The sequence below is a fragment of the Rhinopithecus roxellana genome, chromosome 13, assembly GCF_007565055.1.
Source record: "Rhinopithecus roxellana isolate Shanxi Qingling chromosome 13, ASM756505v1, whole genome shotgun sequence".
NCBI lineage: Eukaryota > Metazoa > Chordata > Mammalia > Primates > Cercopithecidae > Rhinopithecus > Rhinopithecus roxellana.
In genome coordinates, this window is record NC_044561.1 from 3129825 (window position 1) to 3143397 (window position 13573).

Here is a 13573-nt window from a genome sequence, read left to right on the forward strand (position 1 = left end):
AGATGGGAGGCAGGGTGAGGAGCTGGGCATCAGTGCCTGGCACACAGTAGGCACTCAACAGGATTTTGCAGATGAAGCAGCTCGGGCCTGCCACCCTCACAGGCCCACAGGACCCTCATCACCTTCACGTCTCTCCCTAGTTCTCTGCCAAGTGCCCATCCTGCCACCTGAGGCAGACTTTGGGAGTCCTGGTTGGGCCCAGTTTTCTTCCATTCAACAGGTTCTGAGCCTCCAGCCTACATCTCTTCCTTCCCCGGCCTAACCTCCCCTTCGCCTCCCGGACTAAGCTCAAGCTAAGCCCCAGCGAGATGGGCCTGGGCAGCAGGGCAGGGAGCTGGGTGGGGGGGCCTGGGCTCCGGGTGGAGGAGCCCTGAGTGTTGGGGATGAAGGAAAGCCTGGAGGCTCCACCTTCTGCCCTTCCCTCCCTCCTCTCCCCCTCCCCCCTCTCCCCCTCCTTCCTTCCCCAGCCCTCTGCAGCGGCTCAGTCGCTCAGTCAGTCTCGGGCTGTCCGGCCAGGGTGGTTGGTGGTAAGGATTCAGGCTCCGTCCTAACGAGGCCGTGGCCTGAGGCTCAGGGCCCCCCGCCCCTCCCTCCCAGCCCACCAGCGTTACCCCCCAGCCCCGAGCTGGACCGCACACCTTGGGACACGGTTTTCCACTTCCTAAGGACGAGCCCCAGACTGGAGGAGAGGTCCGAGGAGGTGAGTGCGCAGCCTGCTCCTCCCTGGCCCGCCCAGGCCTGGGACCCTGCTGGGTGGGGTGGAGAGAGGCGACACCCCGCCCTTGCCCCCCACCTGGCTCTCCTCTAAACCCCGTTGGGGCAGGCTGAGGGAAGAAGGAAAGGTGAGAGAAAAGGTGGGAAATTCCAGGGGCCGGGATTAGAGCAAAATAAAGGTTCCGTTTTTTTCTTCCTATCATCAACAAACCTCCACCCAAAAAAGGAGGCTAAAAAAAAAGCCACCCACACCAAGAGACGGTTGGGACCAGGTGGTGGGAAGACGCGGAGGCAGGACCCACCCACCTAGAGTCTGGCATGTGCGTGGGCCCCAGGGGCCAGAGTGGGTTTAGCTGGAGTTAGGCAGGGCCGCCACCTCGGGGCTGTACCCGCGTCCTGTCCCAGGCCGCCCTCGAGGCTGCGCGCGCGGCCGCTCCATCGCGCCCTCCTTCCATCCAGGTGGGCGTTGGACTCTTTGCGAGGACCCCGGCGGCTGGCCCGGGGGAGGCGGCCGAGGCGGCGGCCGGGGGCGACATGGCGGAGGAGCAGGACCTATCGGAGGTGGAGCTGAGCCCCGTAGGCTCGGAGGAGCCCCGCTGCCTGTCCCCGGGGAGCGCGCCCTCGCTAGGGCCCGACGGCGGCGGCGGATCGGGCCTGCGAGCCAGCCCGGGGCCTGGCGAGCTGGGCAAGGTCAAGAAGGAGCAGCAGGACGGCGAGGCGGACGATGACAAGTTCCCCGTGTGCATCCGCGAGGCCGTCAGCCAGGTGCTCAGTGGCTATGACTGGACGCTGGTGCCCATGCCCGTGCGCGTCAACGGCGCCAGCAAGAGCAAGCCGCACGTCAAGCGGCCCATGAACGCCTTCATGGTGTGGGCGCAGGCGGCGCGCAGGAAGCTCGCGGACCAGTACCCGCACCTGCACAACGCCGAGCTCAGCAAGACGCTGGGCAAGCTCTGGAGGTGAGCACCCGACCGCCCCCCGGGCTCGGGCCCTCTAGCTTCGGGTGGATTCAGGGTAGCCGAGGCGGCCCGGCCTCCTGCACCCCGGAGCGGGACTGCCTGGCAGTCCTCACTGGATAGGGCTGGAAGACCAGGTGTGGGGACCCCGCCCGCCCTTCCACCACAAGGACCCTAGAACTCCGAATTCCAGCGGCCTAGGCCGGGTCTTCCCACGGGGCGGCGGGCAGGAAGGCGCCCCCTCGTGGTTGGAATTTTGGGGGTGGCAGACCGTGGGGCCTGGGGCTTTGGAGAAAGGGAAGGAAGCTTTCACCAACTCCCTGCCCATAGATATGCACACTCATGCCACCAGCTGCTGAGGTCAGCAGGATTCGAGAGAAACGCTTGGAAAGAACCAAAGGGTTGGCTGGAGATGTAGGGAAACTGAGGCAGTCAGATGGAGAACTCAGGGGAGGTTCGAAGAAAACAAGGAATTCAGATGAGAGTCTTTGGAAGAGTGGGGGATGAAGAGCTGCGGGGACAAATGTTTCTGCTGCTGCAGGATCTCATCCTATCCCAGGGGTCTTCCCTGGGACTTTATGACCCCACCCTCCTTTGAGTTGGGGGCTTCATCCTCCTAGGGAGAGGACACACAGAAAGGGGCCTCCCCCTCCTGCTGTGCCTCAGAGCCACCAAGTTGATCTCCTTCCTTTCCTCCCTCTCCCAGTTCGGCGCCATCTTCCCTGCCAGGGCCCCACCCCAACGTTGAGCAACCTCTTCCCCCCTGCCCCAGAGCTGGAACTGAGCACTCTGGCCAGAAGGAAACCTTGGCCCCCTTCCTGCCCAGGGGCCCTCAGAGTCCCAGGTTCCCTGGGACCAGCCCACACCTCTAGGAAAAACATCCCCCCACGGAGCAATTCTGCTACCCTCGACTCAGGTCTGGGGTTCAGCCAGGCCTCCTGGGGATGTGTGGAACAGGGCAACCCCCTACTCCCACCCCGGGAATGCCAGAGCAGCTCCAAAAGAGAACAGGGACTCCAGGAGATGTGAGTCGGTAGCAGTCACCTGATTCCCGCTAGACTGGCCAAGAGACAGGCCCAGAAAGGCAAAGGAATTGCAAAGGTCACATAGAAGTTGGTGGCAGAGCCAGGGCCAGAACCCAGAACTCCCATACTCTCTGTCCAGAGGACTTCCCCCGACCCTGGTGACAGTGGTGGATCACCTACACTCTGAGGAGTGGTCAGGATGTTAGGGGGAAGCAAGAAGATAAGAACAAGAGTGAGGAGCATCTGGGTTCCAGAAAATTAGGGCTTTGTCAGAGGAGCCCGGCTCTCTTCCGCTGCCCTCCCCCATGCTGACCACAGTTGGGTAGAGATTGGGTTTAGAAGCTTAGCGTGGTAGAAAGTGCAGGAGGGTCTCCAAGAGACCAAAAGATTCACATCCAGCCCCCTGGCCTGTTCTTGCCATGTGTTTGCTGAAGACCTGATGCCCCTTCCCCTCAGCCCTCAGTGCCCTGCTCACCCAGGGCAGGCCCAGGGCTCAACAACCAGCCCGCTGTGTGGACCCAGACAGCCCAGTTCTGCCCAAGAGTAGAGGTCACAGCTATCTCCTCCACCCAAGGTCCATCCAGATCTGGGTGGGGCTTTGCCCAGGCCAGTACCTTTAGTGCCAGAGGACAAAGAAAGGCCAGTGAGAAACAGACAACCAGGAGAGACATACAGACAGGGCAGACCCTGAGGACCATGAGAAGACCACAGTGCGAGCCCAATGAGAGTCAAAGCAAGGATGGACCTCATTCTGCCTCCATCTCCCATTGCCAAGGGTTTAAGATTGGCTCCTCCATTGTCCCTGTCCCCAGGTTCCCCCAACCCAGAACCCTGGGCTTGGACTCCCTTCAGGAGGACTTATTCTTGGCCATCACTCAAGCTGTGTGCACAGGGGCCAGCCTGAGATGTGGCAGTCAGGAAAACTGGCACTACTTGCTGAGGACCCAATCCCAGGGGGAGGACGGGGCCAGAACCATGGAAAGGATCAAAGGCAATGCCAACAGATGGTGGCTCTCTGGACCCTGGAGGGAGGTCCTGAGAGACCTGTGGATGTGCAATGGGCTGGCCAATTGCTCCAGGGGCTTCTCCTGAAACCTCCTCAAGCTGTGACTCCCAGGATGTCAAGAAGGGGGTGGTTGGGTAGGCAGAGCTAGAAAACAGGTGTCTTAAAACCAAAAAGAAAGAGATACACACAGACTGTGTGGAGTGCCCCAAGGGAGTGTGGGATCAGACACACTGGAGCCCAGGTCCTAAGGGGCCGTGTGAGCCCCAACAGTCACGCTAACCTTTGATGCCCATCTGGGGAGGGGCTACTAGAGGCTGATCACAGGGTGGTGCCTGTGGGTTGGTTGACCTGCCTGGAAAGAACCAGAGCCAAGAAACTGGAAAGGTAGAAACAGGCAAGAGTCCCTCCTGTGTGGTGGGGGTCACCCAGCCTGTTCCCAGTGCCACAGGCCCTTTCCCACGTAGTCTTATGCCCCTGGCCTAGCAGGACATATGTAGCAGCACTCAGTGCCCCACTGTCGGAGCTCCCCGGTTGGGGTTTCCAGTTTGGGTGAGGAATCAGCCTACCTCTTCTCGCCCCCATTCCAAACCTGGGAGACCAGGGAGAAAGAGGGTTGACAGGAAGGTGCAAATGAGTACTGACTTTGGAGTTAGAGCTGGGGGTGACATGGGGGGTTTGGGGCTGGTAATGTTGAGTGGGGACTGGTGCTGGAGATTGGGTTTACATGGTGGGCAGGCTGGGTTTGGGGTTGGGTTGGAGGTGGAATCAGCTGTCCGGCACAGCTGGAGGAGGAGGGGGCTGGGGTCGGGGATGGCAGTGGCCCCGGGCTTAGGTTTCTATCAGGGTTAGGCTAATGCTGGAGGTGGCAGTGGAATCTGACGTTGGAATCCTCCCTCTCTTCTGGCCCCTGTCACTTTCTTGCTGATGCTGGCTGCCAGCTGGGCAGGGGGCAAGGGAAGGATGGGTGAGAGAGTGAGCTCTGTGTCCCATGTCCCCAGCCATCCCAGAAGCCCCTCTGCTGGGGCCCACTGCTGGCGGAGCAGCTCTTTCCTCTGCAGGTTCTCCCTAGTCACACCTTCAAGGCCTGCTCCACCCCCTTCCCTGGTCCCAGCCATCAGAGAGGGTGCCCACATCACACTCCTTGACTCTCAAGGCCTTGCTCCAGCATCTTTGTCCTAAGTGTGTACACTGACTGACAGTCTCAGCTGGAGGGACCCTTTGAGAAAGCTGGGGCTAGGGCTGGGCCCAGGGCGGGGGTAGGGGGAGTAGACAGGGAGGCTAAGCCGCAGAGGAATGCTGCTGCCGGCTAGGAGGTGCCTGGCATGACCACCCCCGCCCAGCCTGAGGAGGGAGGGCTCGGCCTTCTGCTGACTGGGGAAGAGGGCACCCACTGGGGTGTGAGGGGTGGGGCAGCTGGAGAGAGAGGCCCTCTGGACTGACAGGGCTGCTTCCACGAAGCCTCATGGACTCTCAGTACCAAGGTGTGGGATTCTAGAATTTGTGGACTTTCCCCTCGGCCCCCTCTGTAAGGTACCCATCCTGCCCTCCTCACCCTGGAGTAGCCAAACCCTGAACACCCTCCACCCTCCAACCCTGGCCTGAGGCTGGAGTTGGTGGCAAGGGCGCTGGCTTCAGGGCTTCTTCTCTCCATGTGTTGGTTTCAGGGACTGTTCCAGGGTCTGAGGAGAGTCTAGCTTCCTCTACCCTCTGTTACCTTCTGGACAAGGATATAGGATTCCCCCCAGGAGGCAGTGCCCCCCCACCCTGACTCATGGTAAAGAGGACCCACATCTGCCCCCTCAGTTCCACCACACTGGAATTCACACAATCAGGACCCAGAGTTGAGAGGCCACCCCTAGATCCTCCTGTCTAACCACCCCGGCAAGCAGCATTAGAAAAGCACCTCTCAGGGCCGGGCACGGTGGCTCATGCCTATAATCCCAGCACTTTGGGAGGCCAAGGCGGGTAGATCACCTGAGGTCAGGAATTCAAGACCAGCCTGACCAACATGGTGAAACCTCATCTCTACTGAAAATACAAAAATTAGGCAGGCATGGTGGCCCGTGCCTGTAGTCCCAGCTACCCAGGAGGCTGAGGCAGGAGAATCGCTTGAACCCAGGAGGCAGAGGTTGCAGTGAGCTGAGACCACGCCACGGCACTCCAGTCTGGGTGACAGAGTGGGACTTTGTCTCTAAATAAACAAAAAATAAAAAATCGAAAATCACCTCTTGGGCCGGGCACAATGGCTCATGCCTGTAAATCCCAGCACTTTGGAAGGCCGAGGTGGGCGGATCACCTGAGGTCAGGAATTGGAGACCAGCCTGGTCAACATGGTGAAACCCCATCTCTACTGAAAATATGAAAATTAGCTGGGCATGGTGGCGCATGCTTGTAATCCCAGCTACTTGGGAGGCTAAGGCACGAGAATCACTTGAACCTGGGAGGCAGAGTTTGCAGTGAGCTGAGATTGTACCACTGAACTCCAGGGTGGGTGACAGAGTGAGACTCTCTCACAGAAAAAAAAAAAAGAAAGAAAGAAAAGCACCTCTTTCTCAAGGTGCTCAGCCCGCTTCCCAGGCCCTGGTGCAAGGCATTTCACATCCATTATTCTGGCCAATCCTACACCCAAGTTAAGCCGATGTTATCATCCTTTTATAGGTGAAGAAACTCAGGCTCAGAGAAGTAATTTGCTCAAGGTCACACACACAGCTAGTAATTAGCAGAGACTGAGCTCTCCCCCAGCCACGCTGCTTCTGTTACCCACCCTCAGTCCCAGGGAGCTCACACCCTAATGAAGTAGCCGATTCCACTTGCAGACAGCTTTGATGATAAGAAAGTGTTTCCTTTCCTTGAACTGGCATCTGCCCCTTGAAACCTCTATTCCTACTTTAACTCCTGCTCAGGGGCTGCCAGGAGCAGCAGGCTGACCCCTCTCAGCCTCCAGCCCGTGAAGGATTTGGGGGCAGAGATCACAGTCCTCTGAGGCTATATTCCTTGGGCCTCACATCTCTCAGTCCATAAATCATAGGGCACAGCTCCTACCCCAGGTCCTGTCCTCTGGGTGCCCCATCCCAGGGCCTCACATCTTCCAAGACGGACACTCAGAGGGAGGCCAACCTGGAGTGCTCTGGCACTCACGCCGGCCCCTCTGCCGTCCTCTCCGCCTCCCACCACACCCCAGGCTGCTGAACGAAAGTGACAAGCGCCCCTTCATCGAGGAGGCTGAGCGGCTCCGTATGCAGCACAAGAAGGACCACCCAGACTACAAGTACCAACCCAGGCGGCGGAAGAACGGGAAGGCCGCCCAAGGCGAGGCGGAGTGTCCCGGTGGGGAGGCGGAGCAAGGTGGGACCGCCGCCATCCAGGCCCACTACAAGAGCGCCCACTTGGACCACCGGCACCCAGGAGAGGGCTCCCCCATGTCAGATGGGAACCCCGAGCACCCCTCAGGTGAGTGCTGATGACAGGGCTGAGGGTGGGGCAAGGCCGGTCAGTGGAGAGAGGAGAGGGCTGGATGGCAATGAGACCCTGGACTCTAGGGAGAGCATGCCAGGCTGTGCAGTTGCCCCAGCAGAGCTGCAGGGGCCCAGAGGGCGCTCCATGGGGGTTCCAGTGCCAGGGGCAGTGGCTGGGCAAGATGGCTCTGATCAGGGCTGATCCAAGGGGTCACCGCTGCTGGGCAAAGAGGGCCAGTTAGAGTCTGTAGAGGCCAACCGGCCAGGCACAGTGGCTCACGCCTGTAATCCCAGCACTTTGGGAGGCTGAGGCGGGCCGATCACCAGGTCAAGAGTTTGAGAGCAGCCTGGCCAATATGGGGGGAAAAAAAGAGTCTGTGGAGGCCATGGAGTGAGAGGTGGCTGGGGTAGTTACAAGGAAAGGAGGAGAAGACAGGACAGTTTTGAGAAATGAAAGATCAAATGGAGGAGAGGAAATCACTGCCTCTTTCCCACCAGCCATTCTTTTTTTTTTTTTTTTTTTTCCTGGAGACAGAATCTCACTCTGTCGCCCAGGCTAGACTGCAGTGGCGTGATCTCGGCTCACTGCAATCTCTACCTCCTGGGTTCAAGCAATTCTCCTGCCTTAGCCTCCCAAGTAGCTGGGACTCCAGGTGCAACCGCCACGTCTGGCTCATTTTGTGTTTTTTAGTAGAGACAGGGTTTCACTGTATTGCCCAGGCCCAGTCTCAAACTCCTGAGCTCAGGCAATCTGCTCACCTCTCGGCCTCCCAAATCCCACCAGCCATTCTGACAGAGGAGACACCGCATGTGATGCTGAGCACAGGCCATTAATGGGCCAGACATAAGCTATCTTGTTTAATTTTCATTAATGATAGTAACAGCTAACATTAATTGAGCACCTACTGTGTTCCAGGCACTGTGCTAGGTGCTAGTTGCCTTATGTATACTAACTCAGTCATTGCAAACAATGTGATGAGATAGCCAAACTGCCTGGGCTCAGATCTCAGCTGTAGCAAGTTACTCTCATTTTACTGATGAGAAACAGATAGGAACTTCCTCAGTTTGGCTCCAGGGCTTCTACTTGGCACCACAGCTGCCTTGCCTGTGTTCCTACTGTACAGAAAGTGACACACACAGGTTTGCCACATGGAAAGTGCTCAGTGAGCAGAGCTCCTGCCTTCAGAGAACACGCTCTGAGTCCTACTTTGTATCAAACACTGGAATGGACACCAGGGGTACTAACCAGAGAAGCCTACAGTCCCTGGCCTCAGGGGCCCATAGTCTAGAGAGAGGAGCAGGGATGAAAACGAGTGAATTGGCTGGGTGCGGTGGCTCAAGCCTGTAATCCCAGCACTTTGGGAGGCCGAGACGGGCGGATCACGAGGTCAGGAGATCGAGACCATCCTGGCTAACACGGTGAAACCCCGTCTCTACTACAAAAATACAAAAAACTAGCCGGGCGAGGTGGCGGGCGCCTGTAGTCCCAGCCACTCGGGAGGCTGAGGCAGGAGAATGGCGTAAACCCGGGAGGCGGAGCTTGCAGTGAGCTGAGGTCCGGCCACTGCACTCCAGCCTGGGCGACAGAGCGAGACTCCGTCTCAAAAAAAAAAAAAAAAAAAAAAAAAAACAAAAACGAGTGAATTAAGTACAGGAAGAAACAAAGCTGGGCATGGTGGAATGTGCCTGCAGTCCCAGCTACACAGGAGGCTGAGGTGGGAGGATCACCCGAGCCCATGAATTTGAGACCAGCATGGGCAATATAGTAAGACTGTCTTTTTTTTTTTTTTTTTTTTTGAGATGGAGTCTCGCTCTGTCGCCCAGACTGGAGTGCAGTGGCCGGATCTCAGCTCACTGCAAGCTCCGCCTCCCGGGTTCACACCATTCTCCCGTCTCAGCCTCCCGAGTAGCTGGGACTACAGGTGCCCACCACCACGACCGGCTAGTTTTTTGTATTTTTTTAGTAGAGGCAGGGTTTCACCGTGTTAGCCAGGATGGTCTCGATCTCCTGACCTCGTGATCCGCCTGTCTCGGCCTCCCAAAGTGCTGGGATTACAGGCTTGAGCCACCGCACCCGGCCTTTTTTTTTTTTTTTTTTTTTTTTTTTTTGAGATGGAGTCTTGCTCTGTTGCCCAGGCTGCAGTGCAGTGGTGCCATCTCGGCTCACTGCAACCTCTGCCTCCTGGGTTTAAGTGACTCTCGTGCCTCAGCCTCCTGAGTAGCTGGGATTTCAGGTACATGCCACCACACCTGGCTAATTATTATATTTTTAGTAGAGACAGGTTTTCACCGTGTTGGCCAGGCTGGTCTTGAATTCCTGAACTCAGGCTCCCAGAGTACTGGGATTACAGGCGTGAGCCACCGTGCCCAGCCTCCTATCTCTTAAAAAAATAATAATTATTATTATATATATATATATATAGAGAGAGAGAGAGAGAGAGAGAGACAGAGAGAGAGAAACAAGTATACAAGAAGCCTGTGTGAGATCCAGGGGTGGCACGGCCGTCCATCCCATCCAGCCAGGTCTCCAAGAACACCCTGCTGCCCACCAGACTCTTGTCAAGGAAGGCGTCCAGAAAGAGGCAATGGCTGGGCTGCTTGGTACAACCTCTATTTTACTGATAAGGAAACTGGTTAAGAGAAGACTGGGGATTTGTCCAGACACAGAACCAGGATTCAAAAACCTAGGCAGGTCTCTTGAAGAACAGAGCCCTTGGCCAATGCAGGACTCGGCGCTGCCTCTGGTCTGAGGAAGGAGGCACAGGCCTGTCCTTGGGGAGCTCTTAGTCTCTTACGACCATGGACGTGTTCTGTCTCCAATGGGATGCCAGGCAGTCATCCCTCCCACACACATGTACATACTCTTCACCTTCAAAGATTCAGGGACACACACACATACACATCAGGAGACACTGGACCACATACAGAGCAACCACCTCCGAAAGAAACTGTGGACACAGACTTTTCCTCGCTCTTCAAGGCCCCACCCCACTCAGATACCCTTCCCCAATAAGACCTTCCCCAAATCCCTGGGGCAGCGAGTAGACTCCTCCTCTGGTCTCCCAAGTCCTTGCATATTGTCATCACAGCAGTTCCAACTCTGGGTGCATGTGGATCTATGGATCTATGACTGTATGAGCTTTGGGAACAGGGATCCATTTTATTTACATTTGTATCCCCAGCACCTGGCACAGTACCTGGCGTTTTGTAATGCTCCCTAAGAGTTTGCCGAATTAATATGTGAATAGGAAAGTGAACAGACAAAGGAACAAGGACCAGCTTTCTAAATGCCCTCCCACGGAGGAAGGCAGCAGCTCAGGGAATGACAGGGCAACACAGACCAGCGTGTGATGGGGCTGAGGGCCCAGAGAAAAAGTCTGTGTCCTCAGACCCTCAGCCCAGTGAGCTGGGCAGCAGGGCGGGCTTAGGAGGAGGGAAGGGTTGGACACAACATGAAGCCAGGGCAGGGAGCACGTCCAGGCAACCAGCAAAGGTGAAACAGAGCACTCAGGAGCCTGGGTGAGCGAGGCCCAGCAAGGAGGGCAGTCAGCATGGGTGTGGAAGCAGAGCTGGCAGAGCACAAAGGCCGGCCCAGACCACTTGGGCAGCAGAGAAGCTGATGAGAGGAAGAACTTTCCACAGGAAAGGTTTTTCAGAATGAAGCAGGCCTTCCCAGGTGGGTGACAGGGGAGGAGGCAGGATTCATCCCTAAGATTTGAGAATTCCATAAACAACTGGAGACCAATCTAAGACACCAGTATTTAAACAAATGCCGCCAGGTGCAGTGGCTCACGCTGATAATCCCAGCACTTTGGGAGGCCGAGGCGGGTAGATCACCTGAGGTCAGGAGTTCAAGACAACCCTGGCCAACATGGCGAAACCCCGTCTCTACTAAAAATACACAAATTAGCTGGGCATTGTGATGGGCACTTGTAATCCGAGCTACTGAGGAGGCTGAGGCAGGAGAATCGTTTGAACCCGGGAGGCAGAGGTTGCAGTGAGCCGAGACGGCGCCACTGCACTCCAGCCTGGGCGACAAGAGCGAAACTCTGTCTCAAAACAAAGAAAGCCGACTCATGCTGCCAAAATGTGAAACTTACAAGGTTTTCCCAGAGGCACCCGCTGCCTGAAGGTGAACCATTGAAGTTCACGTGCGCCCACCTGCCTCTAACCTGTTTCCCCCTTTCGCTCTCTCTCTGTCTCCCTTCCACCCAGGCCAGAGCCATGGCCCACCCACCCCTCCAACCACCCCAAAGACAGAGCTGCAGTCGGGCAAGGCAGACCCGAAGCGGGACGGGCGCTCCATGGGGGAGGGCGGGAAGCCTCACATCGATTTCGGCAACGTGGACATCGGTGAGATCAGCCACGAGGTAATGTCCAACATGGAGACCTTTGATGTGGCTGAGTTGGACCAGTACCTGCCGCCCAATGGGCACCCAGGCCACGTGGGCAGCTACTCAGCAGCTGGCTATGGGCTGGGCAGCGCCCTGGCTGTGGCCAGTGGACACTCTGCCTGGATCTCCAAGCCACCAGGCGTGGCTCTGCCCACGGTCTCGCCACCTGGTGTGGATGCCAAAGCCCAGGTGAAGACAGAGACCGCGGGGCCCCAGGGGCCCCCACACTACACCGACCAGCCATCCACCTCACAGATCGCCTACACCTCCCTCAGCCTGCCCCACTATGGCTCAGCCTTCCCCTCCATCTCCCGCCCCCAGTTTGACTACTCTGACCATCAGCCCTCAGGACCCTATTACGGCCATTCAAGCCAGGCCTCTGGCCTCTACTCGGCCTTCTCCTATATGGGGCCCTCGCAGCGGCCCCTCTACACGGCCATCTCTGACCCCAGCCCCTCAGGGCCCCAGTCCCACAGCCCCACACACTGGGAGCAGCCAGTATATACGACGCTGTCCCGACCCTAAAGGGGGCCCTGTTGCCACCACCCCCCGCCCAGCCCCTGCCCCCAGCCTGTGTGCCCTGTTCCTCGCCCACGTCAGGCCTGGCGGTGGCAGTGGAGGAGGCTGAGGAGGCTGAAGAGGCTGACGGGTCGGGGGGCTTTCTGTCTGGCTCACTGCCCTGATGACCCACCCGCCCCATCCAGGCTCCAGCAGCAAAGCCCCAGGCGAACAGGCTGGACAGAGGAGAAGGAGGTTGACTGTTGCTCCCACACTGAAAAATGAGGGGCTGCACCTTCCCCCAGGAATGACCCTCTATCCCAGGACCTGAGAAGGACTTGCTCACCCTCCTCGGGGAGGGGAAGCACCAGGGCTGGTGGCATCGGAGGCCTTACCACTCCTACGACTCCTGTTTCCTCTCTCAGAGAGTGAGGGTCTGACATGCCCATGCCACCTGTGCCCCAGTGCCTAAGGGCTAGGCCACCCAGGGACTGTGTCCGGAGCTGGCCGTGTCTCCCACTCAGGGGCTGAGAGTAGCTTTGAGGAGCCTCATGGGGAGTGGGGGGGTTCGAGGGACTTAGTGGAGTTCTCATCCCTTCAATGTCCCCTCCCCGTCCGAAGGCAGGAAGGAGTTGGCACAGAGGCCCCCAGATCCAATTCTGTGCCAATAACCTCATTCTTTGTCTAATCGAGAAAGAGCCCCCAGTCCTCCTCCACTACAACCTCTGTGACCTTGAGGCGCATCCCAGGTGAGGAGGCAGGGGCTCCAGGAAAGGAATCAGAGACAATTCACAGAGCCTTCCTCCCTGGGCTCCTTGCCAGCTCCCTCTTCCCTTACTAGGCTCTACGTCCCCTGCTCTGTCAGCCCCACTCCCTGGGCTTCCCAGAGAGTGACAGCTGCTCAGGCCTGAACCCTCGTCTCCAGGAGACACAGGGCCCAGCACCCAGGTTGCTGGCAGCAGGCTGAAGACACTAGAATCCTGACCTGTACATTCTGCCCTTGCCTCTTGCCCCTTGCCTCCCAGTGGTATTTGAATAAAGTATGTAGCTATATCTGCCCCCCATTTTCCTGTTCTGCAGCCCCCCCAAATCCACATGTAACTCATTACTGTCTCCTGTTATTTATCTCAGTAGTCCCCTCTCCTAGCCACTCTAGCCCCTATTAACTCTGCATTAAGCATTCCACATAATAAAATTAAAGGTTCCGGTTACCTGCTTGGTGAGCCTGACCTGGCCTGTCTCTTCATCTCTTATCCCTGTACTGGTGCTTCCTCAAACGCTTTCTGGAAGTAGCTAGGAGTAGAATGCAAAGGACAGATCATCAAAGGTCTCTCTCTCCCACCTCCTTCCCTCTTTCCCCACCCCCTTCTCCTTCCCCCTCCTCTTTCCCCTCCCCCTCCTCTCTCTCCCCTCTCCCCTTCTCCTCTCTCTCTCTCTCCCCCACTCCCCCTCTCCTCTCTCTCTCTCTCCCCCACTCCCCCTCTCCTCTCTCTCTCTCTCTCCCTGCTAAGAAAGTGGGAACTGG

At 57.5% G+C, this 13573-nt stretch overlaps 1 protein-coding gene across 1 annotated transcript; it reads left to right on the top strand.

The window, feature by feature from the left end:
- Nucleotides 1-489: 489 nt before the first annotated feature.
- On the top strand, nucleotides 490-13277 carry SOX10 (SRY-box transcription factor 10). The gene is made up of 4 exons (XM_010389221.2): nucleotides 490-700; nucleotides 1174-1673; nucleotides 6883-7151; nucleotides 11372-13277. The coding sequence occupies exons 2-4, from the start codon at nucleotides 1249-1251 to the stop codon at nucleotides 12073-12075; spliced, it is 1398 nt and encodes a 465-aa protein (XP_010387523.1). The 5' UTR covers nucleotides 490-700; nucleotides 1174-1248; the 3' UTR covers nucleotides 12076-13277.
- Nucleotides 13278-13573: the final 296 nt, after the last annotated feature.

Coding starts and splice junctions, on each gene's coding strand:
- SOX10 (XM_010389221.2), top strand. CDS start 1,249: ATGGCGGAGGAGCAGGACCTATCGGAGGTGGAGCTGAGCCCCGTAGGC. Junction 1,674..6,882: donor ACGCTGGGCAAGCTCTGGAG/GTGAGCACCCGA, acceptor ACCACACCCCAG/GCTGCTGAACGAAAGTGACA. Junction 7,152..11,371: donor GAACCCCGAGCACCCCTCAG/GTGAGTGCTGAT, acceptor CCTTCCACCCAG/GCCAGAGCCATGGCCCACCC.